The following is a 26111-nucleotide window of genomic DNA, read 5'->3' as shown; positions in this document are numbered from 1 at the left end:
TCCACTGTCGGGATATCATGATATCATTGTTGCCCTGCAGAAGTTTTATCTGGCTGTCATGAAAAAGTTAAAAAAAGGTTTTACTTTTTTTGCCATTCGTTCTAAATATTCTTTCGGCCTAAACAGCCAGGGCTTCGATGAAATCAAAACCTCACCTGTCGCATTTGCTTACTGATGCGTGGCTCTACGGAGATTGAAAGAAAATATATTTCTTTATAACCAGAGGACGGCAAAAGGGGTAGCGAATAGGTGTGAAAGGCATGCTTTTAAACTCTCCAAATGAGAAGAAAGGCTTGATCAGATCTTGTGGAGCAAATTTCACTGATACGCATCAAGTTACAAAATCAAATCACTACCCCATTTCAAACTAAATATAGAAATTAGATGATGCTCCAATTTCAGTCAAGAACGAAAGGCGCCGTGTTTTTTCTTTATATTGCTCTTTTCCCCGCCTTTGCAAATTAAATTTGAGTCCCAGGAAAGCGAGCCTATAAATTATTGACCCTGGCTAGGTGTATAATTAATGCGGAGGAACGCGGCCGGTCGCGGCTCGCACTTAGTTTTAATCTCCGGCGAAAACCACCCATACTTCGCTCGCTATGCTAGCTTCATTAACTCTTATCGCGGGCACACAAAGAAGAGCAAACATTGACGTTGTGATTGGCCACCGTTTTAACACGAGAGTTGCGAATGCTGAGCAAAGATGACAATTTGTGGAAAAGACTGCAGTTGTGACGCAGCCACAAGGTAGAACAAGGTCGCCGGAATAAGGGTGCATTACCAAAAACTAAGGGGGTAAGTGGCACTTGAAAGATGTTTGTGGCGCGTGAAAGAAATCCCGTTTCCGGGTAGGGGAGATTTTTTTAAATCCGAAAGAGGAGTTTTATAAGGGAGTCGCCAATCTGCACGAGCGAACTTTGACAACTGACAGCTTCTGATTACGACTATTTACGTTGAACGTGATGCATTTATGTTTAATCTGATTCCTTGGAGTATACTATAAAAGAAATTGCTATTCACGTCTTGATATCAGTCATGCATGCCGCTTAATTATAATGAATTCACTAATAAATTGATATTCGTCGATTTAAAACCAAATCAGTAAAGGGCATATGCCCACTACGACAGCTGCGGTGAGATTTTATTTATTTATTTGGTAAGACATTTGGGACCAACATTTATGTACACATATTTGCCTCCGACATGAAGTAAAATTTCACTAATACCTCTTTTAGATCGGTCGAATTTTTACGGTTTAAGCTGTCTATGACTATCTTTGATTCTGTGAAAGCCGTCGATTATTTGAGTATGTATGCCTTAAATTTTCTCTAACTTAATATTTTTCGGTGAAAATATATTTCATCTTAAACTTGATAAAGATATTAAAAGCAATAGGCTTCCGCACATTTCTTCGCAATATCATGAAAATAATTGTTTTATATGAATATCTGGATAGCAAGTTAAATAACGTTATGAATATTAAAAAATTGCCTGCATAGAGATTGGTCAATTTTGGTCATAAGAGTCTCGCCTTAAAAATTGGTTTCTGTGTTTGTTTTTGAGGCATCTAATAGGCAAAACTTTAGTAGGCATGTTAACATTGAATTTTACTGGTGTGACATTCTAGATCAACTGTTCTAAATTAAATGGAATATTTTCCTATTCAAAATTACAGTACAATCGAAGATATATATACAAAATACTGCAGTATTATATTAAAAGTAACAAATCGCATTGACAAGACATAGTTATGTAGGCAAAGTTATAGGGAACTTATGGAAATCTAAAAAAGATGTGTCTGTACATAAAAAAACACATGCATCCAGACGGACGCCATTTTTTTTAATTAAAAAAAATATGGCTTGTGATTTCCTGGCGATGTTGAGATTGTCATATCGGAAAGGCCCCTATTCTATTTAGGCCACACTTTTTTATTTTTATGGATGACATCCTCTGGGTACCCCAAAATTGGTGCGAGAGGGCGAAAAAAAAAAAAAACAGTCCAAAAAAAAAAAAAAACTGCTTAAGTAAAGGAATGCTGTCAGTACACAGCTGGAAACACAAATTTAACCACAGAAACACGTATCAAACTAACAATATGTCTTTATCCATGCTCTCAAAATATTAAAGCATTGTGAATACTTCGTAGAAATGTAAAAAAAAAAATCATGAATTGATATACTTCATATTACCAAAACTATTTAAGGTTATTTCATGCATTCATTTGGTATAGCAATCAATAAGACAAATATCAATCAAACAGTGTGTCTTTATTTGTATTCTCAGAATATTAAAACATTTTGAACACTTCACAGAAATGTTTAAAAAATGATGCAAAGATATGCTTAATACTACCAAATCTATTAAAGGTCATTTCAGACGATGCCATTTTATCAACTTCAACTCACACGAAGCAGCTAAACTGTCAGGTGGCCTGTCCGACCTTCAGCCCACCAAATACCTCGACGCCCTTGTCGACCCTTTTTTCGCTACAGAAAACCTGGTATTAATGTGCTGCTTTTTACAGAATGTCACAGAAATGTTTCGGCCGCCGCCAGCCTTTCGCACAATTGTAAAAAGGTGATATCTCCATGCCCAATATCAATGGCATACCAATCCAAAACGATGGCGCCCGTTCTCTTTATGACTTTTATTGTTGTGTAATTTGAAAGTAATCCTAGAGATGAATTTGACAGCAAAGTGGCCGCATTTCCACGTGGCGAAAATACGCATGCGCAGAAAGCTCATTTCCTTGCAATAACAACGTTTGCGACAACCGACTTCGTTGGGGGCTGGGGGGGGGCTTTTTTTTTTTTTTTTTTTTTGGAGAACGGGCGAAAATCCATGCGCGCGCAGGATGTCATCCATAAAATTAAAAAAGTGTGGCCTTACTGACATTGGATGCGTGATGCTGAGACCTGAATAAAAGATAAGCCGGAAAGATATGGTGATATTTCTTTTTTTTTTTTCAATTACATTAATACCAAATGGGAAATATGGAAAATTAAGAGTTAATAAAAGAAAGAGAGGGAGAGAGAGAAGGAGGGAGAGAGACTCTTTGAAAAAATGATTCATTAAGCTTTGGCTTAATTCATAAGTTAGTGAAAAACTAAGCAGGTTTTGTTACTGAATAATAAAGAAACGAAGAACATCTTGTAAAAATCATACTCAAGCAATACGAAATCACCAGCGGCAGCCTACGTCATTTATATAGTCGTGCAAATATTCAAAAACGCATTTATTTAATACACCCATATCCTTTATTGATCAAGTTTCTTGACTCCCGCTTGTTATATCACCCTTTATGCTTAAAATGACATTTTGCTGTAGATAGTATCCGGGGAGTAATACATGCAAGTCAAATATATCGAAGTTGCGGTAATTGAGGAGATTTCAATATCTAACAAGCTACGATAGAAAAGAGCGTTGCTGTTATTAATTGATTGATTAATTCTGTATATATGGGCTTTGAAGACCCCCGTCCATTTATTTTACAGTAGTTAATTTAAAATCTGTGCCTCTCTCTTTCGCCCCTGACCTCTTTCCCCCCCCCTCGCGCGCATGCAAACACACGCATGCAAACATACGCGCGCGCGCGCACACACACACACACACACACACACACTGCAAAAATTTATTAAAGAAATACCTTTTTCCACTTAGGAATATACCAACCTCTTGAGAATCTAATTAATTCAGCTTATCCAATCCACCCTCTAATGACTCTTTATGAAATCATATAAGTTTCAACAATGTTTATTTTTCCTGCGGGTAAATACCAATATTGTTCAAATTCCTTTATATCGTGGACGCCATTTATCATAGTCAGTGCATTGCTAACTACCTTGGATACACCTTCATTTCCTAGGGGCTTTAACATTCTTCCTTTATTACCTTGTGTTGTTCTTTCTAAGACCGAACATCTTAAACAATATACAGCATTGGCTTTAGCCCCTTATGAGCTGATTTCCACTCTGCATAGAAGATATGCAGTGTTTAAAAAGTTTTCATAGCAACTGCATTTTGCACACATTACCATAGCCACCCAGTGATGAGAAGCTGCCTTATCACCCATTTAAGATTTTTTGTAAGGCCAGAGTACCTGAACCATAAATAACATTTTAATCGGCTTGGCCATGTATACGAAATATATTTTAAACGCCAGTGGAGTATTTCTGTGTACAGGGTGACAGTTGTGATCTGTTAATACTCGGGAACCACTGATGACGAAATTGGTCATTTGTATCTTTTTTTCTTGCCAGAGCGCGGGCGTGTGTGTGTGTGTGTGTGTGAGAGAGAGAGAGAGAGAGAGAGAGAGAGAGAGAGAGCCAGGACTGGAGGGCCGATGATTAAAACAACCCCGGTCGTAGCCGTGGTCAACCAGTGTCCCACCAAGAGTCCAAATGAAAATATTTTTCTTTAAAGTACATAGCACCTAATGACGATTTTATTTACTTAATTTCGTGTCTATTATCGAAAACACTTTTACTAGCTGCGGTATAGAATTTATGAATGTCTATCTTGTTTGCGACTCTTGCTTATTCGCTCAAAGGATAAACATTTATATTTATCACCAAACAGATTGGTGGCTTTGTTAATTTAAATGTAACTTCCTCAAATCGGAGCAGAATTCAATATTGACCCTCCGGTTGTATTTGCTAGTAAACCCCGAACTGCAGGTGATAGAAAGTAGCTTTACCTGGGCACAAAAACGGTCAAGACCCCCACAACCCCGATATCGCGTCCTATTTTGCGATCAACTGCAGATTCAGTCCGAGAACTGACTGGTATACCGAAAGGAACATCTTTCCAATTAATAAGTCTTGGATTTACAAATATTTGGCAGTAGTAACTCTCAGACGTTTGCACCTGCGACTTAAAAGGTTATTGTAACTCGAAGTTATTTCAGGAAGACATTTTCGGGATTAATTGAAGAAAGGTGACTAATTCTACCTATTTCCCACGCTGTCCTCAACGAAGATCAGCATTTTCAGAACACGCTAAAAAACAGGGTTTCCAGGCAATATAAGGTGCATTTTACGTCGATTTATACCATACCTATGTTGGAAAGTCTGCCAACACAAAACTAGAAGAATTGAACAGTAAAAGGCGATTGGGATTTTTGAATATTGATTGAACCTCTGGCGTTGATTGATATTTGGATATATACAGGGGGATTTATATACGGTATCTCCACCAGAAGTCAAAGTGTAAATAATACAAGTTTCAGCAAGTTTTCGTATTATATAAACAATTCTCGTATCATATTAACCGGGGAAGATAGAGAGAAACGGAGACTCGCGTAGACCCACGACCGGATTGCAATTAATTCGAACTGCTTAGTTTGTTAGCGTGCTGTGGAGTTAATTTCATCGCCTGAATCTTATCTGCACTGAAACCTACGTGTACTAGTATTCACTGGGCTTATAACAGGGATATATAACAAATGCTCTGACTTTGATCATCAGAGTCATAGGGTAAGTTTACATGTGTCTAGACTGCTTAAAATTAGTCTCTGCTGTTATAAATAGCCCTTTCATTTCATAATAGTTGTATCACCGCAGCGACTTCTTTTTTTCCTTTTTTAATAAGATACGTCCCATACGGCAAAAATCTTTTAAGGATTATACGTCAAAATAAATAACTCAAATATGACTTCAATATAGCGTATAGAGGGTACTGCGGATACAGGTATTTTTAGAACTAGCGTCTTCCTAAAATGTTGGATCAAGGACGAACCATTCCTAACACTAATGTATGTGTTTGAGGGGTGATGGTGTTAGTATTGTGTTGTTTGTAAAATAGTAAAATAAAATAATCTAAGTTAGATATAAGTGAGACGCAGAGTGAAAAATGAAATGCTTGATCACATTTTTACACACCATAATATTAATAATTTTATTAGTGCCTTTTACGGTATAAATGGGCCTTATGGTCAGCTCTATATAAAAATGCAATAGCCATAGGAGTGCCTCTCATTTAACGTGTACTATTCACTCTTCCGTATTAATATATATATATATATATATATATATATATATATATATATATATATATATATATATATATATATATATATATATATATATGCCTACTCATCAACTTTGAGACTCTATCAAACCAGCATTTACCCGAAAAAAAAAAAACGTGTGTTTACATTGTGATTAAATATAGATAGCGACATGTAACTATACAGATTAATCGTGTTAACAGGTGTGTTAACTGGCTGAAGAGGCGCAGTGTGCCCTCCCGCGTTTCACGTGAGATAATAAAGGTTTGTGTTACTTAATCCATAGTCAAATATTCATGCACGCATACAGTAGCGACGGGAAAATATTTTTAAAATCTTGTTAGAGACAACTTCGTTTTTTTCAAAGATCCCAAAGATCCTACCCTTTTTTTTCTATTTTCATTAAAACTAAACCTTTGTTGTTGTCTTTATATTGTTGACTACAGCATCTTTATGTAACTGCACTATATTTATTATGAACCAATCGTTAGCAAAAAGATTTTGGACCAATATCGCTTAGTCGACATTGCGTAGTCGGCTATCCGTGTTTAACCGTATCAGCTAGTAACTACAGGTAGATCACGCCCGTCTTTCGTGATTTCAAGCCGCAGGTTTGTGGTTGCGAACGCCAAATTACGATTTCATGGATGCGATCGTTAAAATTCTTGTTGCGAGCACCGCAGCATATATTGCGAACCACAAGTCCCCTTGCCTTTTTGTTCGGCACGATCCGTATGTCAGTTCGAGAACTTAAATTCAGTCTATGACAGACTTCATCTGTCACTGGAAAGGCTATTTATTTACAATTTATTTTGATTATATGAATTTGATATTGGCTCGAAAAAATTTCAGTTCTTTTTCATTTTCTTTCCAGACTGTCACTGCCATGTAGGCTGATTGTGGACTTTCAGTTGGATAAAGAAACTCTCAAATCGTCTGCACCAAAACCGTCCGCCTGCGCACGCCTCCAACAAACATGGCGCTCAGCGGCGGAATGAACTGCATCCGGGTCTTCCTGGTCATCCTCAATATCATTTTTGCTGTAAGTTACCGGGGAAAGTGTTTTAAGGCAGCAAAATCAACGAGCTGTGACAGCAAGGGCTTACATAAACGAATATGTCAGAAAAATGAACAAATGTGTCAAAAAATGGGCGAGTTATTAAAATCTTGTGTCTTTGTCTGGATTTTCATCAAGAACATCACTGAATTTTTGAAACAGTTTGACACAAGTTTGGGAAAAACGACGAAAAATTAAAAGAATATTAGACCAGTTTAGCCAAGTCCGTAAAATTTACTTGAAGCTATATTCTATTTATTTTTGTTTAGCTTCTCGGGGCCGGACTCCTTGCTGCCGCTCTGTTCGTGTTGTTTGGTGGTGATACGTTAAGCTCTACATTAGCACCTTTACTGAACCCTATAGGTAAGACGGCAACAGTCACTAGTGCATACTTTGTAAGATATGTTTTGACATTATTCACTAATTAATGCATATTTTAAATCGTATTATATAATAATGTATTATATAATAACGCTCTCATAAAAGTATACGTCACAGATTGTAATCATTCGTGAAAAGATATGCTTTTAAAAAGCGAGCGTATCCTGGATCCGGGGGGGGGGGGGGGGGGGGGGAGGGGGAGCAAATTACAACTAATGGATGTTCCAACCCCCTCCCCCCCCCCCCCATCCCCCAAGCATTTACTCATACAAACCATTCTTGTCAATTTTACATAGAGACATTTCGTATTTCAATAAAATGAACTTAATACATGTAAGACTACCATTTTCTTTATGTTCATCAAGCCAATTGAACGGTCTCGTCTACCCCTATCATTTTGGTTTTGCATAAAAATGCAGCAAATGAATTTTGGATTTTCATTTTTCAATTTATCATTCTAAATGATGTACAACCGATTTTTACGATAAAAGCTCAAACTGTTTACAAAGAGCGCTTTTAATGTGAAAGTGAAAACTGACTGCAGTCCATGTATTATTGTAGTTATAAGGTGAGCCAAATGGTCACTTCATGTTCTGTAGTTTAATATTACAATATATCCGAAAGTTTTTCTCCATTCATCCAATGAACACAAACATAAAGTGCACACAATTAAATCCATTCAGTTTTAATTATTAAAATAGTTTTCCATAAAGACAATTGTAATATCCATATTTTAGGCGCAGACTCGCTCCCTATAGGCGAGATTCTTAAGTCGGGGGCGTACGTCCTCATTGGCGTGGGGGCGCTGGTTCTTATCCTGGGTTTTCTGGGTTGTTGCGGGGCCATCTGCAAGTCCGTCTGCATGATAGACTTTGTAAGTATACGTAGATATTTGTAAGAAAAAGTTTATACAGTGAAGTGCCACTACAAATGTGAATTGAAGGGATTGTAAGCGAAATTATCTTGTATGTTTTAGGAGAACCGTGTTATATTGTTTCAGAACTCTAAATGCACAATATACAAGATAAAAGAAGGTATTTAGAATTAAGTTTAATTATCATTTTGTTTCTCTTATCCCCTAGCAACTACAAGCTCATCGTTCTGAATACCGTGGACACTGCGACAATCAAATTATCGTCGTTTCGTTGAATAATGAAAGCATTTCTTTCTTTGAAATCATTTCTTGTAACCGCCATATTTTGTAATCGTATAGTTTTCAATGTTTTCAGTATGCAGGCATCGTGGCGCTGTTGCTGATTGTGGAAATTGTGTTAGTTGTGCTTTTCTTCGTCATAGAAGACAAGGTAAGCCAGAGTATCATCGCATTGTGCTAGCTGTACTGTACGTCTCACTGAATTGTGGCATGCACTGGATTCGTGTACGTATAGAGAAATGCTACATATTTTACGACATATTTTATTGTTTTAATGATAATGTGCTGTCGTATTAGTAGTAATAGTAGTAGGTAGTTAGATATAACAGTGTCAGCAGCAAAAAAGAAGCAAAGAGAGAGAGAGTATAAATATAAACCAAAAAATAAAACAAAAACTGAAAACAACATATTTTTCAGGTCGATCAGCAGTTAAAAGACTGGCTCAATGTAACCCTGGTGAATGATTTCCAAGGTCTTCCCATCCCCATTAGCACCGACAATATGGGCGCATTGTCCCTCGGATGGAGCTTTTTACAAATCTCGGTAGGCATATTGTAACTATCTAATTTTACTACCTTTATAAATAAGTCGGGCTGAAATCGATCGATCGGCAGTCATGTTAGTACAATTGTTGTAAAGCCTTAAAGAATGGTGAACTTTTATTTAATTTTGTGATATCTTTCTGTTTTTCAGTTTAATTGCTGCGGGATCAACAATTACACAGACCTACATTACGCAACACAATGGAACCGCAACGTTTCAGATAACTTCACTCTACAACTGAACTATCTTCTGAACACCCCCAACGCAACGCAGCGCCTGGAGCTGGCGCCCTCTTGCTGCAAGATGAACGGGCAATTCCCTGACGTCACACCCGTCGACATCTCGTGTCTCGTTAATCCGAACACAACTAATGCCAACATAGAAAAGGTAAACTTCGTAATCACGTACAGTTCACTCCAAATCATTAGTGGAAATTACAAAATCGCAACAGTTGAGAAAGACATTCTTGGGGTGGATTAAACATTCAATATCTCATAACAGTTGTGTAGATTATTAAATAATTCTTTCATTGCAATCAAATCATTCTGTCATTGCAATGATAACTTGTAAATATAAAAAACGAAATAAAAATTTCATTGCTCTCTTCTTACAGGGTTGTTACCAGGCACTGAAAGATGCCCTTCTGTCCAATAGTGAACTGCTTATGGGGGTCGGCATAGCCGTGGGTGCAGTGGAGGTAAAAAAAAAAAATTACAAGGCAAAAATACACAAAGAGCCTTAAATATTTGTAGGAGCAAAAATCAAAATTAGCCCCTTGCACATTAAAAGCTAACAAGACCTGACAAATAAACTTACGATCACTGACAACAATCACTTTACCGCATTCGTTTTGTTTTCAGTTGGGCGTGGTCGTGTTGTCTTGCTTCCTCTGTTCGGCATTCAACAACGAGAAAAAGATAAGACCGGCCGAACCGACAAAACCGGCCGAAACGACACAACCGGCCAAACCGCCTCCAGTAGCGGAACCCGCAGCGAAGACCTCGAGCTGACGAGCCAGTGATTTCTGTACGCACACAATGACAACGTATTCACATTATTAAGCATATCCAGTAAAAATTGCCTTATGAATTCTTTCAGCCAAATACGTAGGCGTCTCCAGTATGGCGGAGTAATGTGACTTACACTCTTACTAAAAATGATGGAATGTTCCAACAGAATATTACATTTGTGATTTCAATAAGTTTTAAACTTGTATGCCAACAAATTATTATTCTACCAACTCATTAGTGTTTTATTGTAATTTGATGTTTTATTATTAGTCTTTTATGGTATTTCTTGTTTTAGTACGCGAAGGATAGCACTTGTTATAAATTAAAGAAAACCAGAGTTGGTCAGAGGACTGTGATATACAGTCAAAGTGGGTTGCTTTTGTATAAATATTACGGCTTTATATTGTAGCGGTGATCTCCCTGCAGCAGAAGTTGCAAGAAACGTGGTAGTGCACCGCGCTCGATTTATAAATCTATTTTATTTGACTGTGATCATACGATTCTTATTTTCATTCGTGTTTTCGGCTCGCAAAGTTTGATTCATGTCTACCTTGGCGTCTGCCTAATGGTACGGAAATAAGTTGTAAACAAGTCTCCAGTTAATAATGAAGATTTCGCAGACATGTTCACCATTTTTGTCAGAATGAACTTATACATGTATTTATATGTACTTTTGTACACGCACACACACACACGTTACAACCACATGCTTCTTCAGCACGGGGTTCAAGTTGTTTCTCACAAAACACGCCTTTAAGGGGAAAACTGGACTATTTTTGCTCTTATGGAAACCTCTCCACGCTATGTAAAATTTAATACGCAAAAGCAAGTGCAACTGTCTTTAGTACGATATACTGTATTTTGAGATGGGCATTGTGGTGTGCGTGAGACTAGTGCGTCAGGAACGCATCATATTGCATGAACATTGCATTATTTCAATTTAGATTGACACGGGACATAATTAAATGTATATCTGAATTTGTATCTCTGTAATATAATTCGTCCAGATGGTTTGTACTATTTTTAGAGTCAGCATAATCACATATTTGATTAATCGTTAATTCGACGCTTATTAAATGTTTTTTCATCATTTCTAAATTATTTTTCTGTGCTCGTGTTTTGTAAATAATATTTAAATGAAAATTGGCAATCAGTTAAATAAATGTAAAAACGAATATTTTATCACGAGTTATTCTCATTTGTAAATGCTCTGCACGAAATGATAATCGCTCATTTTTTGCATTTATTATTTCAAGCTTTAAACAGAGCTAAAAAAACAGCATCTTGCAATGAAACGAAGACAATATAATAGTGTTTCAATGGCAAGTTTTTCCGCAGACAGGGTCAAGATGCGGCGTACGAATAATTCTGCTCTTATTGAAATAATTTTACGCTATTTATAATTCATTACACTTAAGGAAGTCCAAAGATTTGATAAATCGTTAATTCAGTGGTTATTAATAATTTTTCATCATTTACAACTTATTAATTTTCTGGGGTCGTATTTTTAAATAACATTTAAATGAGAATTGCCAATCAGTAAAATAAATTTACAAACCAATATCTAATAATGGATTGTTCCAATTTGCTCTGCACGAAATGAAAATCGGTATTTTACACGCGGTTATTATTTAAAGCTTAAATAAGAACTAAAACAAGACACGACATCATCTCCAAACACACGACACAATAATAGCAGTTTACCATTTATTAACAGGCGAAATTCATCATAACCTCCAGGTTCAGATCCAGGCTTTGTCAAGATAAAAATAGGCTATTGATTGCATGGAAACTTGCTCCAAATTTTCTCGAATCTTCGACGGAAGAAAGTGGGGGGAATGTTTGGATAACAGCACTGCGATTAATATCTATAAATAGGATGTTTTTGTCGTTTGCATAGTTATGTTGCACACAGAGAGAAATGCAATACCAGAGGCAGTCATTTCCATTTACTTTTCAACCTGGAGATTCGCCGTACATTATCTGGTTCTAGGGGTTGTTATAGGTGACTGCACGCTTCTCGCGTACGCTGGCATCGTCATAGGCCCGCTTTTGGGAAGGGAAAGCGTTCATGTCGTGCACATCTGCACCTGACAGGACAAGAAGAATAAAATATATAGTGTAATTCTTCTATTGAGAATAAATCAAAAAGTAAAAGCAGCTCAATTCACTTTATCAATTGATTAATAATTGGTTCACTGAAAAAAAAAATCTAATTAATTTTAAGTTAATTCGTTTTTGACTTTTCCTGGAACCCGTTTTATTAAAACCCGTGCATGACTTTTGAGTTAGGTTGCTAATTAAAAAACAAGCAAACATAAAACGTAACCTCCTTGGTAAAACATACACGCATACAACCCATATTATTTATACAGTAAAGAAATATCTGACTGAAAATGGCAGGCCCGTAGCCAGGGGGGGTTCGGGGGGTTCGAAAGAACAGCCCCTTTTGCTGGGAAAAGGTCCACTCTGGGTAAAATTTGATCTAGGTACATGAAGTTTTATGGGAAAAGGTCCACTTTTTCAGAAAAAGAACCCCCCTTTTGAAATTGCTGGCTACGGGCCTGAATGGCCACATTGAAGTTGAGGCATTGCAAATGTGGAGTCTCCCTACCTCTAAGCTTTTCATCTCTCTTGGCAACCTGGCACACCGTAGCTGAAAAAAAAATACGTGATTACAGAAGTTTTAGGTCAACAGTTGCTTATAGGCACAGGGGTTTCCATCACAGCAAAGATGGGCGTTTTCAAAAACTATGCTGATTTCAGGGTGGCTAATTAGGTATCACATATAATGTGCCAGGGCTCAAAAATGCATTCCTTTTTTATCCTGTGCGCAACTTTAGTCCCACCCTCGACCCTAATCAGCATTTTTCCACTCAAAATATCTGTTGCCAAGGTAACAAAAAAAAAAAAAAAAAAAAAAAACTCAATTTGGGCTTGTTTTCGAAATCTTATTTCCAAAACGCGAAGTCGTGTACTGTAAATCGACTCTATCAACAGACCATATTAGAACTACTGTAGATATGTTTAGAAAAACACGTGCATTCAGATCAGCTTGGCGTAAATTATAAAGCAACCCCTTTCAAGAATTGAAATGCTGGTGACATCATTCAATTCAGTATTTGAATTTTTAAATTTATATCTTGTATTTAAATATCCTTACCGTTGCTCACAACCAGCAGCATAAGAAAACACACAAGAAGAGCCGTTCGCTTCATGCTTGTTGCGGTTACTCGATGCGTCTCGAGGACAAGAATGAAGATGAGAGAACCACACTACTTCAAGGTTTTTATACTGTAGTCAGTAATTTGCAGAGAATGGATAATTTGCTAATGATGAAATGCCAGATTAGACTACATCATTACACAACGTTGGCTAAATCTAAAGCAATTACAAATTATTGTAACCCGGCTGTATTGATTCTGGCTGTATTATTTTAACTGTAGATCATGCTGCAATGTTCTGTAAAAAAAAGCCTTAGCAACTTCCAGCAGATTTTATGAAAAAAAGTACGTTTGAACAATGACAACGACTGCAATTTCTCTGTTTTATGAGAGTGAAGCGCGGGAGGAAAGCAAACGTTCAGTCGATGTTTTCCATTTTAAAATTCATCTGAAAAATGCAGTGTGGTTTTAAAAATTCGACAAAAAATTGAACTTCTGAACTTTCATGCAATGTCGGTAAGTCGAGTAAGTAATTTTATTTAAAAAACAATCTGCAAGAGAGGAAAGGAGTCCATATGTTCATTTTATTAGATATTACAGATGCTTTAAGTTGGATGTTTTTTTTGTGTGTGTGTGTGTGTGTGTGTGTGTGTTGCCTTACCTTTATAATAGTTTTTTTTTTTTTTACACTTTTAATTAATATAAGAATGTTTTGGTGATTTTTTACTTCTATCTTGAATTCTTTATACGAGGTCCTGAAGTTACTTTGATTGAACATTTCTTTTTGTCGTCCGTCCCTCCTTTACAGTGGCCCAGTTTGCCATGTTGGTATCACGTCTTGCGTTACTGAAGATGTTTGCGTGAAGGGGCCCGCACACGGTGAGCATTTAGCGCGCGCCACTTGCGCTGCGCCGTTTTCTCATCGTTTGCGGGGGTATTTTGGTGAGATTTTTGCCTCTCGCGCGGCTGAAAATATCTCACGTGTTTGATATTGAGGCAAATGTCTCAGCGTGTGCGCGCCGATTGCTCACGCCATGCCAACAATGCGCATGTGCCGGTAGCCGGAAACAAAGAAAAATGGCAGCCCCCAGCGAAGTAAACAAAAATGTACACAGTTATAGTTAGTCTGATTGATTAACGTGGTCACCATTTGCCATTACTTTCAGAAAAAAAACTAATATGTAATGTTTCCTTAATCACATGATCCCACAGTTCGCGGTGCGTCCGATAGGGGCAGCCCGGGAGGCACCTCTGCTGAGCAAAGAGCAAGTGGCGCGCGCTTACCGTGTGCGGGGTGCTTGATGGAAAGGATATGATACAGAAATAGCTTGAAAACAAATCTCTCGTTATTAAAGAAGCATTTGTCGATATCTTCGTCATTTTTGCAGGAATAAATTTGTATGCGCGTTCGAGTGTTACATTAACTTCTCTACATGCTCAGCAGACGGTGTAAAATTATGCTGCACACATAACGGGGGCCGTAGCAATAGTCCGAAGGTTCAATAGTCCGAAGGTTCATTGGTCCGAATATTCACTATTGAACCTTCGGTTCAATGAACCCTTGATTAAAAAATCGATGAAAATGTTACCACTTTTCGGACCAATGAACCTTCGGACCAATGAACCTTCGGACTATCGAGACGCCCCCCACATAACGTACCAGATGGATGCAAAATTAGGCCTACTAATGGGGGATTCGCCATTCAGAAGAAAATATTGGGCGGTTGGGTGGCATAATCGTATACATTTCTCCATGATGGTTTGCACTGTTTTGAAGGTCGACACAATAATAGTAATAGGTCATTGATGAATTGTTGATCATGATAACATTGGCAAATCCTTTTCATCATCCTAACATTATTGTCGTTATGGGCTCATATGATGAAAGAAGATAAGTAAAATAAACATTATCTCTTTCCCTTGAAATGAAGATTACCAATGTAATAAAATAAATGTACAAACGAATATCTAATCACGAATTATCCAATTTGTAAATGCTTTGCTCAAAATGAAAATTGACTTTTATTCTGTGGTAATCATTTAATGTGTAATCAAAGCTAAAACAAGCCACAATCTTGGCAATGAAATAAACGACACAATTATAGCAGTTTACCATTTATTAACAAGCGAACTTCATCGTACTTCCCAGGTTCGGGTCCAAGGTTCGTCAAGAAAAACTTTAGACTACTGATTGCATTGCAATCCGCTCTTATTGTAGAATTTTTGAAAAGAAAAAGAGACAGTCTTCCCAGTTTACTAAAAAATTGGGATTTCGACGTTCATTCAAGAGAATTATCTCCCTTTCTCGATGCTACATTCTGGAACCCAGTAATCTCCGCCCTTTTCGATTATGCACTCCGTGTACCAGTAGGGGCGACCCCGCTTCATGCGGCTGTTCCCTTGACTGGCACGCCTGTCACGTGCGATGGCGAATTCTTTGGCCCGCTCTTTGGAAAGGAAAGCGCTCAGGTCACGCTTGCCTGGCATGAATGTGAAAGTAAAATTAATGGTAATGAAATGGACTCTCTGTCATAGAAAACGAATAAATAGGTAAATAAATGTATGAAACGAAAAAGACAGATTAGGTGGGACAAACTTTGTAATTAAAAAAATATCTTCTGCGGATTGAGCTAGTCTGCCTGCTGGCACCAGCCATTAACAAAGGTTAAAACTTTAACTTTCCATTCTAACACATATTTGCAATATATTATATTTTAGTCATGACCGTTTTCACAGCACAACTGACTTATTTGGATAAGATTAAATTTCTGTAAATATCCTGTAGGTTAGGCCTACAAGATGATCACACTCACGTATAGCATACACGACCAAATCATAAATACGGAAACTATCTGACTGAAAACAGGGACATTCAACTTAAGGCATTACAAATGGGGAGTTTCCTACCTCCGAACTTTTCATCTCTCTTGGCAACTTGGCATACAGTGCCTGAAAAAAATATGTGGAAAAAGAAGCTTACAGTCGCCAGCTGCTAATGGGAACTACATGTTTAAAAATAAGAATGCGTTTTCAAAGAGAACTGAAGAGAAAGTTCTGCGTCACGTGGTAGACGTATGTCCCTGATCCTCCGAACTGCCATTCTGTCCTTTCAAATACTTCTGGTGCCATGGTTACAGACTTAATTTTGTAGCCTATTTCACATTTTAACGAGAAATCATGTAGGTCTACATGGACTAAAATCAACAGATTTTAATAAATCATATTTATAAATTAACTAGGCCAACGTTAAAAAAGACTTATATTAGACTTTTTGCCGTGAATTGTAAAGCAACCGTTATTACATATTTTGAAAGAGTACTGATAGTATCATTTAAAAAACTTATTTGAATTAAGTTCATACCGTTGATGAATACCAGCAGCATTAGAAAACACATCAGAATCGCTATTTGCCTCATGCTTGTTGCTGTAACTCGATTCGTCTCGAGGGCAATAATGAAGATGAGGGGACTGCGACTTGTTAAATATAGGCTTACCTTGTGATGGAGTCGCTTTTACTAGTATTACCGGTTTTGCTGATATGGGTTATATATGAAATCAAGATCGAGCTGGCAATACCGGAATCTAGAACCTATAGGGTATAGGGCCTACTAAGGATTTTGGATTTTTATCAGATCATAGCAACATCAGTTTCATCTACGCAGTAAAAAGGATTCACCGCTGAACATCCAGCGGTGGGTCCTTTACGGTGTCACTTCAATTATACATATATGTTTTTATAAAAAAATTTTAAGAAATATTTTCAAAAAATTTTACTAGTTTTATAATGTTTTTGATGAACCAGTTCATTGTTTTTCTTCACTTGTTTGTTTGAGTTTTCATATCGTAGATAGGTTCAACAGTCCGAAACCTGAAATTCCACAAGAAATATTAAAAAGCAACAAAATGCCTTTTTTTTTTTTACCAATAAGTCAATTAATACTAGTAGGCCTAGCGACGTTGAAGGTACATGTAACGTCTTCATGAGGGGGCGGGGCATTTGTGAATGATAATTGATATGCCTATTTGTAGCTGTTTGTCAATAAGTCTAGTTTCCTGAGATCATATTCAGCATTTTTCTTTAATGATGAGGTTTTAACCCTTTATCTTTGTAAAAAAAAAGAGTGTAACGCGGCTCCCTGTCATCGTAATACAGTCATCGGAGAACCGATCTATCTAGTGCTGTTTGCAATATTCATTTTTGACACTAGGTGGCCTTCACCGCCTCGTTTCTATTCCAATATGTCTGCGCCCATATCCATGTGTGCGTTTTAATTTTATCAGCTGTAAAGGCAGCAACGACACAACGAGAAGCATTTTGAAGGAAATAGAGAGTTGGTATGGGTTTTAATGGTCTTGGATGTTTATTCTCAGAGCTTTAATTTTTAAAGGTTTAAACTGCGAGTAGGTTACGCAAATTTGAAATCAAATTATATTTACAATATGTCAATTGTAAAAAAGTTAAAATAAAATGTAAGATATAATCTTGACGGAAGGAAAGTAATATTTTCACGTGGCGTGTGCGTGCGTGAATGTGTGATAGGCGTGACACAGGAGCTGTTGCCTGTTATTTATGTGTCTGAGGACGTGGTCTGCATATATATACTGTATTTATTGGCTAATTTGATTTTTTACCATTTCCAAATTTCAGACAGCAACCAAACCATCGATATTTCGCAGGTCAAATTTCGAAGGCCAACACAGACGACAGGACACACCCAGCACTGTCGGCAACCTTAAATAATAAAGACTGAAAAAACTTGAACACTTACAGAATGACTGAAACAGACCCAACTGAAGCCTGCACGAAAACAAAAAAGAAATCTAAGAAGCTGAAACTGAAGCATCAAGGTGATCTAGACCCAGGGACGGTTGACACATCTTTGGTCAGTTCTACTGAAACAGTTGACCTCAAAGAGGAGCCAAAAAAGAAGAAGAAGAAACATAAAAAGGAAAGAAAAGAGACTGATCTTGAATTAAGTGTATCGACAGTTAATGAGGTGGAATCAGATACTCCCAAGAAAAAGAAAAAGAAAAATAAAGAAAACAGTGTGGAATGTGATGATACTCATGTTCCTGTACATGTAACAGACAGTGCAGAAGTAGAAAAGAAACCGAAGAAAAAGAAAAAGAGGAAAAATATGGAAGAAGTGTCCAATGTACCTTGCATTGGGGATGATGTTACCGTTGAAGAGTGCCAGATATCAAAGAAGAAGAAGAAAAATAAGAAAGATAAAAAAGCAAAAGAAGTTGATGGAGCCCCTGAGACTGAGACCCAGATGATTGAGAATCAGGTTGTTAAAAGTAAGAAGATTAAAAAGTCTGATGATGAAGGCAATGTAGTTCATGCCATTGAAGATATACATGACCAAGGTGTGACCCCAAGTTCTAAACGAAAGAAAAAGAAGAAAGATAAAAGTGAGAGGGAGGTGGAAAGATCTCCCCCAGCATCTGAAATTGCTGAAGAACTTTCTTCTAAGAAGAAGAAAAAAAAGAAGAAAAAGAAAGATTCTGAAAAAGTAAATAGTGGCACTGAAAATGATGTTGTGGCAGTTACTGAAGACTGTCACGTAAAGCCTAAGAAAAGAAAATATGAACAAGAATCAGATAATTTTAAAGTTTTAGAGCAACAGACAGATCCAATTGAATATAGTATGGGTAAAACCAAAAAGAAAAAGAAAAATAGAGATGCTTCTCAGGCAGACAAAGAAAGCTCAAAAGAACATCTACAAAATGAGAATTTGACAGATAATGGTCAAAGTCAGAATCAGAGAGAGGAAAGTCATTCTAGCTTAAATGGCAAGGAAAAAGCAGATTCTGGAGATGCTAGCCGGAGTGAAAAATTAATGCGTTTGTTGGGTGGCTTTAGAAAAGTCCAGGCAAATGAAGAAGGGCAAAATACCAACTCTGGAGTGGCGTCAGTTGGCCAATGGAGTACAGCAAACTTGGGATCTTCAGACCGTCAGCAGAAATTCATGCGATTGCTGGGCGGTTTCAAAAAAGGGACCACTCCGACTAAAGATGGCGCCAGTGGTGCAGGTGGACTTGGAGGTAGGAAGGCGTTTAACAAGGAGGAGGAAGAGAAAGTTAACAGTGCCCTGGAGTCTCAGTTTCAGAAAGCCATGGAGATGAAGCTGAATACAACCAAAGGAATTGGTTTGGGGTTTCAGGAGGCTCCAGGTGCAAATAAAATATTTTATATCGACAAATCCAAAAGCAATTCTGTTAAGTTTGAGGACTCTGACTGAAGCCTCTTTTTTTTTTTCATGTTTTTCCTTGTAGGAGTACTTAACAGAGAAAATCATGCCATTTTTTTGTTACAGTGAATGTGTTAACAGAGGAATTGGGGAAATACTTGGTAATTAATTGTCCCTCTTTTTTGTTCAATGCTATTTGGTAAAGAAGATACTGTTTAGTACGAGACTAACACCACCTAACTGTGGTGAGGAAATTTTGTACCAGTCCAAAATTATTAAAACATTAAGAGAAAATGGCTCACATTATTTTTGCCAGTTTTGGGCATGATTTAGTTAATTTCACAGGCAGCCATGTTATTGGTGGTCATGGAAAAAACAATAGGACAACCCCTTTTCATAAAAATGCACTAAGAAGACATTCTGTAGAAAAATGATGTTTATTTATATCATAATATTAAGAATAAACTTTGATCTACATCTACTAGCACTTTCAATACCACCTTTGAACTAAAGTGCTTGCAAACGAAGGGTATCAAACATAAGTGATGCAACAATACATAATGTATTACGTGGCAATATAATATCATACAATTAAAACAAAATGAGTATTTTGAGGTACTGAGTATTGTATTTTTATCTTGCTAATTTTCACAAGTAAATGATCTGTAAAATAGTGCAAAAATATAAAATAAGTGCATTGCATCAGTGCTCTTCTTGCTTTTCAAAAAGTTGAATCGGACAGAAATATGACAAAGAAATCCCTCTTCTTAAGTACTAAATATCTTAAGTTACCTCTGTAACAATAACTTACAAACAATAACAAACTTCCACTGGCTCTATAATTTGTCAGTCAAGTTCATCCAATGTAATTTTCTAAAAATAATTTGGAACAATTAAGCATGATTTCAATCTGTTATTAACAAACCATGATCATTTTACTCGATTTGCACATAAGACATAAAAAACAGTTGATCCCAATTTTTGCCTGGATTACGCAACTCTTTAAATCAGATGAACAAAGAGGTTAATTCCAAATTTTGTTTACATACTTTTCCTTTCAAAAAACTATTTTGTGAAATATGTGGGCTAAATTATTTGGCTTTTTATAAAAAAACAGTATATAATAGCCAATTAACTCATGTTTGGCATTTGCCACATTGAAATTGTCCAAGGTCATCTTAACATTGGTAACCTCTTCCCACAAAACTGAAAAGCCTAGTGCTGTGATCGATTCAATAAACTCACAAAATGAGAAAACTTCTTAAATGATGAGCAGTCACCGTTTTCTTCAGGAGAATTCTGCATCAGCTTGAAACAAAACTTATTTTCATCATTAACATATTAAAAACATACGGAAGAAAAAAGTCAGATCTTCAAGAAAAAAGTGACAATTAAAGCACCAATTGGCATTCACACTTTTAAACCAAGCATGGCAATGAATAACAAGCCCATTAAAGTGGCTCCATCTACATTTGTTTATCATGGGAAGTGCTTAAAAATATCTTACCACGTCATGGTATCTGTAACATGTCACAGCAAAATGTGCCTTATATATTACTTGAAATATATGTACACTTAATTGTATAAAACTGGTGAATACATATTTTGAGGCCAGTTAATGGGCTGTATATATCAAACATATGATTATGATCTTTTTAAATGGTCATGGGTGATTGGCAAGATACAGTCTTGATGATATTTGAGTAACTAACTACACTATACATGCTGATGTCATGGTTTCTCTCTTATACATTTAAATACATGATATGTATTCATGTGCTTTGTAAAATGTAACAAAAATGCAAATTGTGTCCATCCTTGTAAGTTAAACTGTCAATCGGATGTTTGGTATACACTACAGAGTATAGCCTTCTACCTGATTTAAAAACAACTTTTTGCGTTGGAACTTTGAAATCCTCATTCACTTCACTGCTTTTCCTTATCCTAAATACAGACAAGATGAAACAAAAGTCTTTCACTTCATACAATCCTTTCAACAAAACTTGTTTCTTTTGTACACTATGCTACAGTCTTTGATTACATTTTATGATTATATAATGAACACTAACCACATTTCAAACAAGACCTAATGGAAATTACCTCTGGTACCACATCTGTGTATACGCATCAGACTATTCATATAATCAACTTCTTTTTGCAAAGCTGATGGAAACTTTAACATCAGAAGCATAAGTACCTGTATACATACGAAAGAGGCATATTTGATATGACATTACAATTTTCTGCATTGGCAATTGCAAGTTCTGCAAATATATATTTAATTTGTGTGTACATAATTTGTAATGACTGGAAGACGAGGATATAAAAGTCATGAAATTGTGACAAGAAACACTTAACACTCTGTCATTATGAAATTGAAAATCTAAATTCAAAATAAATTTAAGTAATGTGTACAATTGTGAGTATTTTCATTTTATGAAATTCATAAAAGACAAAAAATCATGAAATAAGAACTATACGTCCTTTAAAAAATTCAACATACAAATCGACTTAAAATGCCCCCAAAAAATTGTGCAAAAAGTAAAATGCAGTATGGGTATAAAATGCAACATATGGTCCAAAAACAAACTGAAACATTCCAGGGTTTACAAATGTGTGGCAAAAAATAATAACAAAATAAGAAATATAAAATCCAACATAGATCTAGATTAAACATACACAAATTTGACTCTAAACTCACTTTATGATATAATCATTGGAACATTTAATGTTCGCCATTCTCATGTCTACTTCTATTCATTTCTATACAAATTTTAAATTGGTGCTTGTACAAAAAATACTAGTTGGTAGGTTATCTACTTGACATATTATAGGATTAACTTGAGACAATCTTAAACACTTTTTTTCATATCTGTATGAAAACTATAACAGGCTAGAAAATGACTCGATATACATAATGAATAGAATCCAATGATAGGGTTAAAAGAATTGGCGTTTTTCAGTGGGCACTTGCTCTCCATAATTCAAATGGACCTCTTGCATAGTTTTATATTCAGTTAAAACCTGTTTTCAGATTTCAAAGTAACATGCTAACTTTATTTGTTTGATAAAATGTACTTATGTTGCAGGCAGCATATTTGGCAAGCTGCATTTATACATTCATAATATGCATAGTTAATGTAAATCCTAAGAAAAACAATGATCTCTCCATGAAAAACAATGATCCCTTTACAATATTTTTTATATAAAATTGTAGTGCAAAAATACCTATAATACAAACTAGCAAGAACTACTTTGTCCATGGCAATTCATAATGTTGATGCCATTAACTAAATTGTTCATTCAAAATCTCTGAAGAATATCATCTTCTTAGGCACTAAGATTTCTTCTAATGGCCTTGAGTCTACACTGCTCAATATCAAACTGAAAATATTTTACCTGAAGAAATTATGCCATTATACTCAGATCTTTGGGTTTTTTTCTGTTCCTTCCACATTTCACCATACTTGCATAATTTTTTCCCACTGTCTATATTTCTGGTGAAAGGAGAATGCATCTGCAAGCCTGCCAAAGTGTAGATGGCAGTACTCGATATTTTACAATCAATAGATGGCAGCACTTGTCCTAAAGCTGACACTTGGCAGTATGTATTATAAACAACAGTGGGTCATAGAATTTCCAATGGTTGAAGAGTACATTCTACTGCCTATAGTTCAAAAATTTGTTTTCCTCTGCTAGTTGCGTCAACACAGACGACATGTCATTGACCACCATATTTGATGTATCCACCATTGGCCCAGGTTTACCCTCGATACACGGGGTGGCATACCTAGATGACTGGTGCGACAAAGGCTGGTTGATTAGGGCAGTGGGACTAATAATGCTTCCATTGACGTTCTCCATAGATATGGAGCTAATGTTTTCGATCAGATTGTCTGTTGTCATGGCGTTCAGATTTGCCACAAGTGGGTCATCAACGACTGGCGTGGGCGCCTCGTCGTTGAGCTTTGGTGTGTGAATATCAGTTGAACTTGATACATGGTTACAGCCAGGTGACATCTGCATACCTATGACAGACCCTGGTTGCTGTTGCTGCTGCTGAGATTGCTGTTGTAATTGCTGCAACTGCTGGTGCTGCAGAGGCGCTTGCGGTGGAAGATACTGTGGAGGACGGTTGTTCTGATTGAGATTTGCATAGTTAGGCATGGCAGAGGGAGCATTTTGGTTGAAATTCACTGGCCTCTGTACCATGCCCCCCATGGGGTGGGGTTGTGCCGTAGGAGGGTGTGGTTGTATGGTGGGGCGGGGATTGGGCGGAGGGTGGGGCACAAATTGTTGCTGTCCCTGCCCATTGTACATCTGGGTTTGGTATCCCATCATGCCTTGCTGCTGAATGTGCTGCGGTGGCTGTGGCATCATGGGATTGTACCCCTGCTGCTGCTGTTGAAGCCCCTGCATGTTATTTTGGTTCTGCATCTGCTGTTCAATCTGCTGTTGTTTGGCAGCTTTCGCTCTTGCTGGTATCTGAGACTGACTTACTAAGGGAACTTGAATCTGGGGACTCTGTCTCTCCTGCTTTGGCATATTCATGGGCATCCGTGAGCCTGGCATGACTTGCATATTTGGGGGCCTAAACTGCTGACTCATGCCTTGGCTTAAATACTGCTGTTGTGCCATGGCCTGTGGTTGGTTCATTGAATGCTGTTGTACCACTGGCTGTGATTGGCCATATTGCATCTGTCCAGCTGCACCGTGCTGTCCATAATTCTGCATTGGAACATTTTGGTTAAAGCCCTGTTGCATATTTGGATTGGGATATGGCTGCATAAGGTTTGGATTCTGGCACGGTATAGGAAGTTGCTGCTGTTGCATAGCTTGCTGCTGTTGTTGTTGTATATTGCCGTGAGGACAGCTGCAGTTCTGGGTGTGAACCAGCTGCTGGTTGGGTGGCATGAAACAACCACCCGGGACACCTTGTGGTGGAGGTGGTGGTTGAACAGAGGGTGGTTGTGGTGGCCGCTGTGCTGGAGGTGGTGGGGGTTGTTGTATCTGCTGCTGCTGTTGTGATGGGGGAGATGGCATCTGTTTCTGCATCTGCTCCATATTGCTGGCATTTTCAGCATTCTGCCTGTAAGATTCTTCGATAGCATCCATCCTAGACTGCATACGAGAACTGTCCTCCAGTGTGACCTCCGATGGGGCAAAATCGCTCATCTCGCCCTCTTCTGGGATCAGCGGTTGTGTCCTTTCATACAAGAACCGCCGCATCTCATCCGGAATGATGACATCATCGTTGTCCTCAATCATTTTCATTTCCAACTCCGCCTCATCTTCTGTCTCCATAGCAAAGCTCTGGTCTGCAAAGTACTGGGAACCAAAATCTGCTGACTCATCCCTGCTGAAGTTGGTGGCAATGCTACTTTGGGAAGATTTAAAGTTTTCATTGCTATCTGCCTTCTTGTGGAGACTACGCATTGAGGATGGCACTGGGAGAGGGCGCATGGCATTGAGACTGTGGAATCGCCTCTGTAGTTGCTTCAGAGCAGCAAAATTGGGGTCCACGCAGCGCACTGGGTCACTGGCTCTCCTCACTTCCCTGTTGGGGATCTCGTGAGGTAATGGCGTCCTGCAGGGGGTGCTGGTGTTGCACCTCCACATGTCTACTGGATTCTCACGCCTTGACATCAGCAGGCGCGCAATTCTCTCGTTACTCAACCGACTGGAGGGACTCCTCAAGTTCACTGCCTGAGATGTCACCATCAGGTTAGGATTACTTCCCAGCTTGGCACGCGATAACTGTGCAGCAACGTTGCCAATACTGCTTGTCTCGCTGGACCTTCGAGAATTATGGGGTCTGTTCCCAGTGATGTCATACTCATAGGGGGAGTTAGTGATGCTGAGCCTGGCCGAGATCTGGGACGCCTCGCTGGACCTCCGACTTGAGAACTGGCTCCCAAATGGGAAGGGACTTGCATCCGAGCGTACACTGCTCAGGTAGGAGCTGATGGTGCTGGTGTTGCTGTCACGACGTCCTGCTTGGTAGCCCATCCCATTGGCCTGGGACTGGTCTGGAGTGGCAATAGCTGGAGAGATAATGTTAAAACCATCTTAGATAAATATTTTGGATAAAATGCTTTTTCAATTTACCCCTGATTAAAATGAACACTTCAAAATCAAACAGTCATGCATTCTTCCTCTTATTCAACTGCTTATAATTTTTTTCTGAAATTTCCATTTTTGTTCATTTTTGTTCTCATATCAAACACTCAAACACAGATCTGCAACTGATCCACCCCATCATATATTTCTACACATCCACATATGGCCATTCACTTCTTATACATATGTGCAAGCAATATACATGCCACACAAATACAATATACACAGATTTGAATATACACAGCATATGAAGAGATAGAAATTCCTGTCTTACCAGTGAGATCTGTTATCCTCTTGTGATGTGGATTGCTCTGTTTGATCTGGGTCATCCTGTTACTGAGGTCAGTCAGCGACGGTGCTGACCCCTGGCCACTGCCAGAACCAACACGCTTGTGACCTGGAGCAACATTTTTGACCTCTGTTAATATACTTTCTGAACTTTCATAATAACTTCTTTGATCTCTGTTAGTAACATTTTT

General features: G+C 37.7%; 3 protein-coding genes and 2 long non-coding RNA genes across 16 annotated transcripts in view; 2 read left to right on the top strand and 3 right to left on the bottom strand.

Moving 5' to 3' along the window:
- Positions 1–322: 322 nt before the first annotated feature.
- On the top strand, positions 323–10548 carry LOC106170111 (tetraspanin-9-like). Of its 2 annotated transcripts, none has more exons than XM_013549854.3 (9): positions 323–795; positions 6885–7052; positions 7337–7430; positions 8186–8322; positions 8678–8752; positions 9019–9144; positions 9295–9531; positions 9758–9841; positions 10005–10548. In XM_013549854.3, exons 2-9 carry the CDS (start codon positions 6987–6989, stop codon positions 10152–10154), a joined length of 969 nt encoding a protein of 322 aa, XP_013405308.2. In that variant the 5' UTR covers positions 323–795; positions 6885–6986; the 3' UTR covers positions 10155–10548. The 2 variants fall into 2 exon arrangements, with proteins under 2 accessions (XP_013405308.2, XP_086874815.1); XM_087018689.1 differs by lacking the exon at positions 323–795 and adding an exon at positions 5071–5477.
- A 1299-nt stretch (positions 10549–11847) lies between these two features.
- On the bottom strand, positions 11848–13411 carry LOC147760661 (uncharacterized). Its single transcript, XR_015335578.1, has 3 exons — positions 13318–13411; positions 12769–12810; positions 11848–12244 (listed from the first exon to the last, which is right to left on the bottom strand). It is a non-coding gene; the product is annotated as an uncharacterized LOC147760661 (long non-coding RNA).
- A 1876-nt stretch (positions 13412–15287) lies between these two features.
- LOC147760660 (uncharacterized) lies at positions 15288–16853 on the bottom strand. Its single transcript, XR_015335541.1, has 3 exons — positions 16680–16853; positions 16226–16267; positions 15288–15798 (listed from the first exon to the last, which is right to left on the bottom strand). It is a non-coding gene; the product is annotated as an uncharacterized LOC147760660 (long non-coding RNA).
- A 651-nt stretch (positions 16854–17504) lies between these two features.
- On the top strand, positions 17505–20126 carry LOC106170108 (uncharacterized). 2 transcript variants are annotated; one of them, XM_013549852.2, is made up of 2 exons: positions 17505–17653; positions 17967–20126. In XM_013549852.2, the coding sequence occupies exon 2, from the start codon at positions 18091–18093 to the stop codon at positions 19561–19563; it is 1473 nt and encodes a 490-aa protein (XP_013405306.2). In that variant the 5' UTR covers positions 17505–17653; positions 17967–18090; the 3' UTR covers positions 19564–20126. The 2 variants fall into 2 exon arrangements, with proteins under 2 accessions (XP_013405306.2, XP_086873108.1); XM_087016982.1 differs by having other exon boundaries at positions 17543–17649.
- LOC106170107 (transcription activator GLI2.S) overlaps positions 19931–26111 on the bottom strand; it is a 54040-nt gene continuing 47859 nt past the window's right edge. For all 10 annotated transcript variants that reach the window (XM_087016972.1, XM_087016979.1, XM_087016973.1 and 7 more), the window contains 2 exons: positions 25907–26029; positions 19931–25556 (listed from right to left, as the gene is read on the bottom strand). In XM_087016972.1, the coding sequence (XP_086873098.1) occupies positions 23173–25556; positions 25907–26029 (2507 nt within the window). In that variant the 3' untranslated portion in view covers positions 19931–23172. The remainder of the gene's footprint in view (positions 25557–25906; positions 26030–26111) is intronic.

Source organism: Lingula anatina, chromosome 7, assembly GCF_051362555.1.
Source record: "Lingula anatina isolate TDL-2025a chromosome 7, LinAna3.0, whole genome shotgun sequence".
In the NCBI taxonomy this organism is placed as follows: domain Eukaryota; kingdom Metazoa; phylum Brachiopoda; class Lingulata; order Lingulida; family Lingulidae; genus Lingula; species Lingula anatina.
The sequence above is the reverse complement of the archived record's forward strand: the minus strand, read 5'-3'. Positions and strand labels throughout refer to the sequence as shown.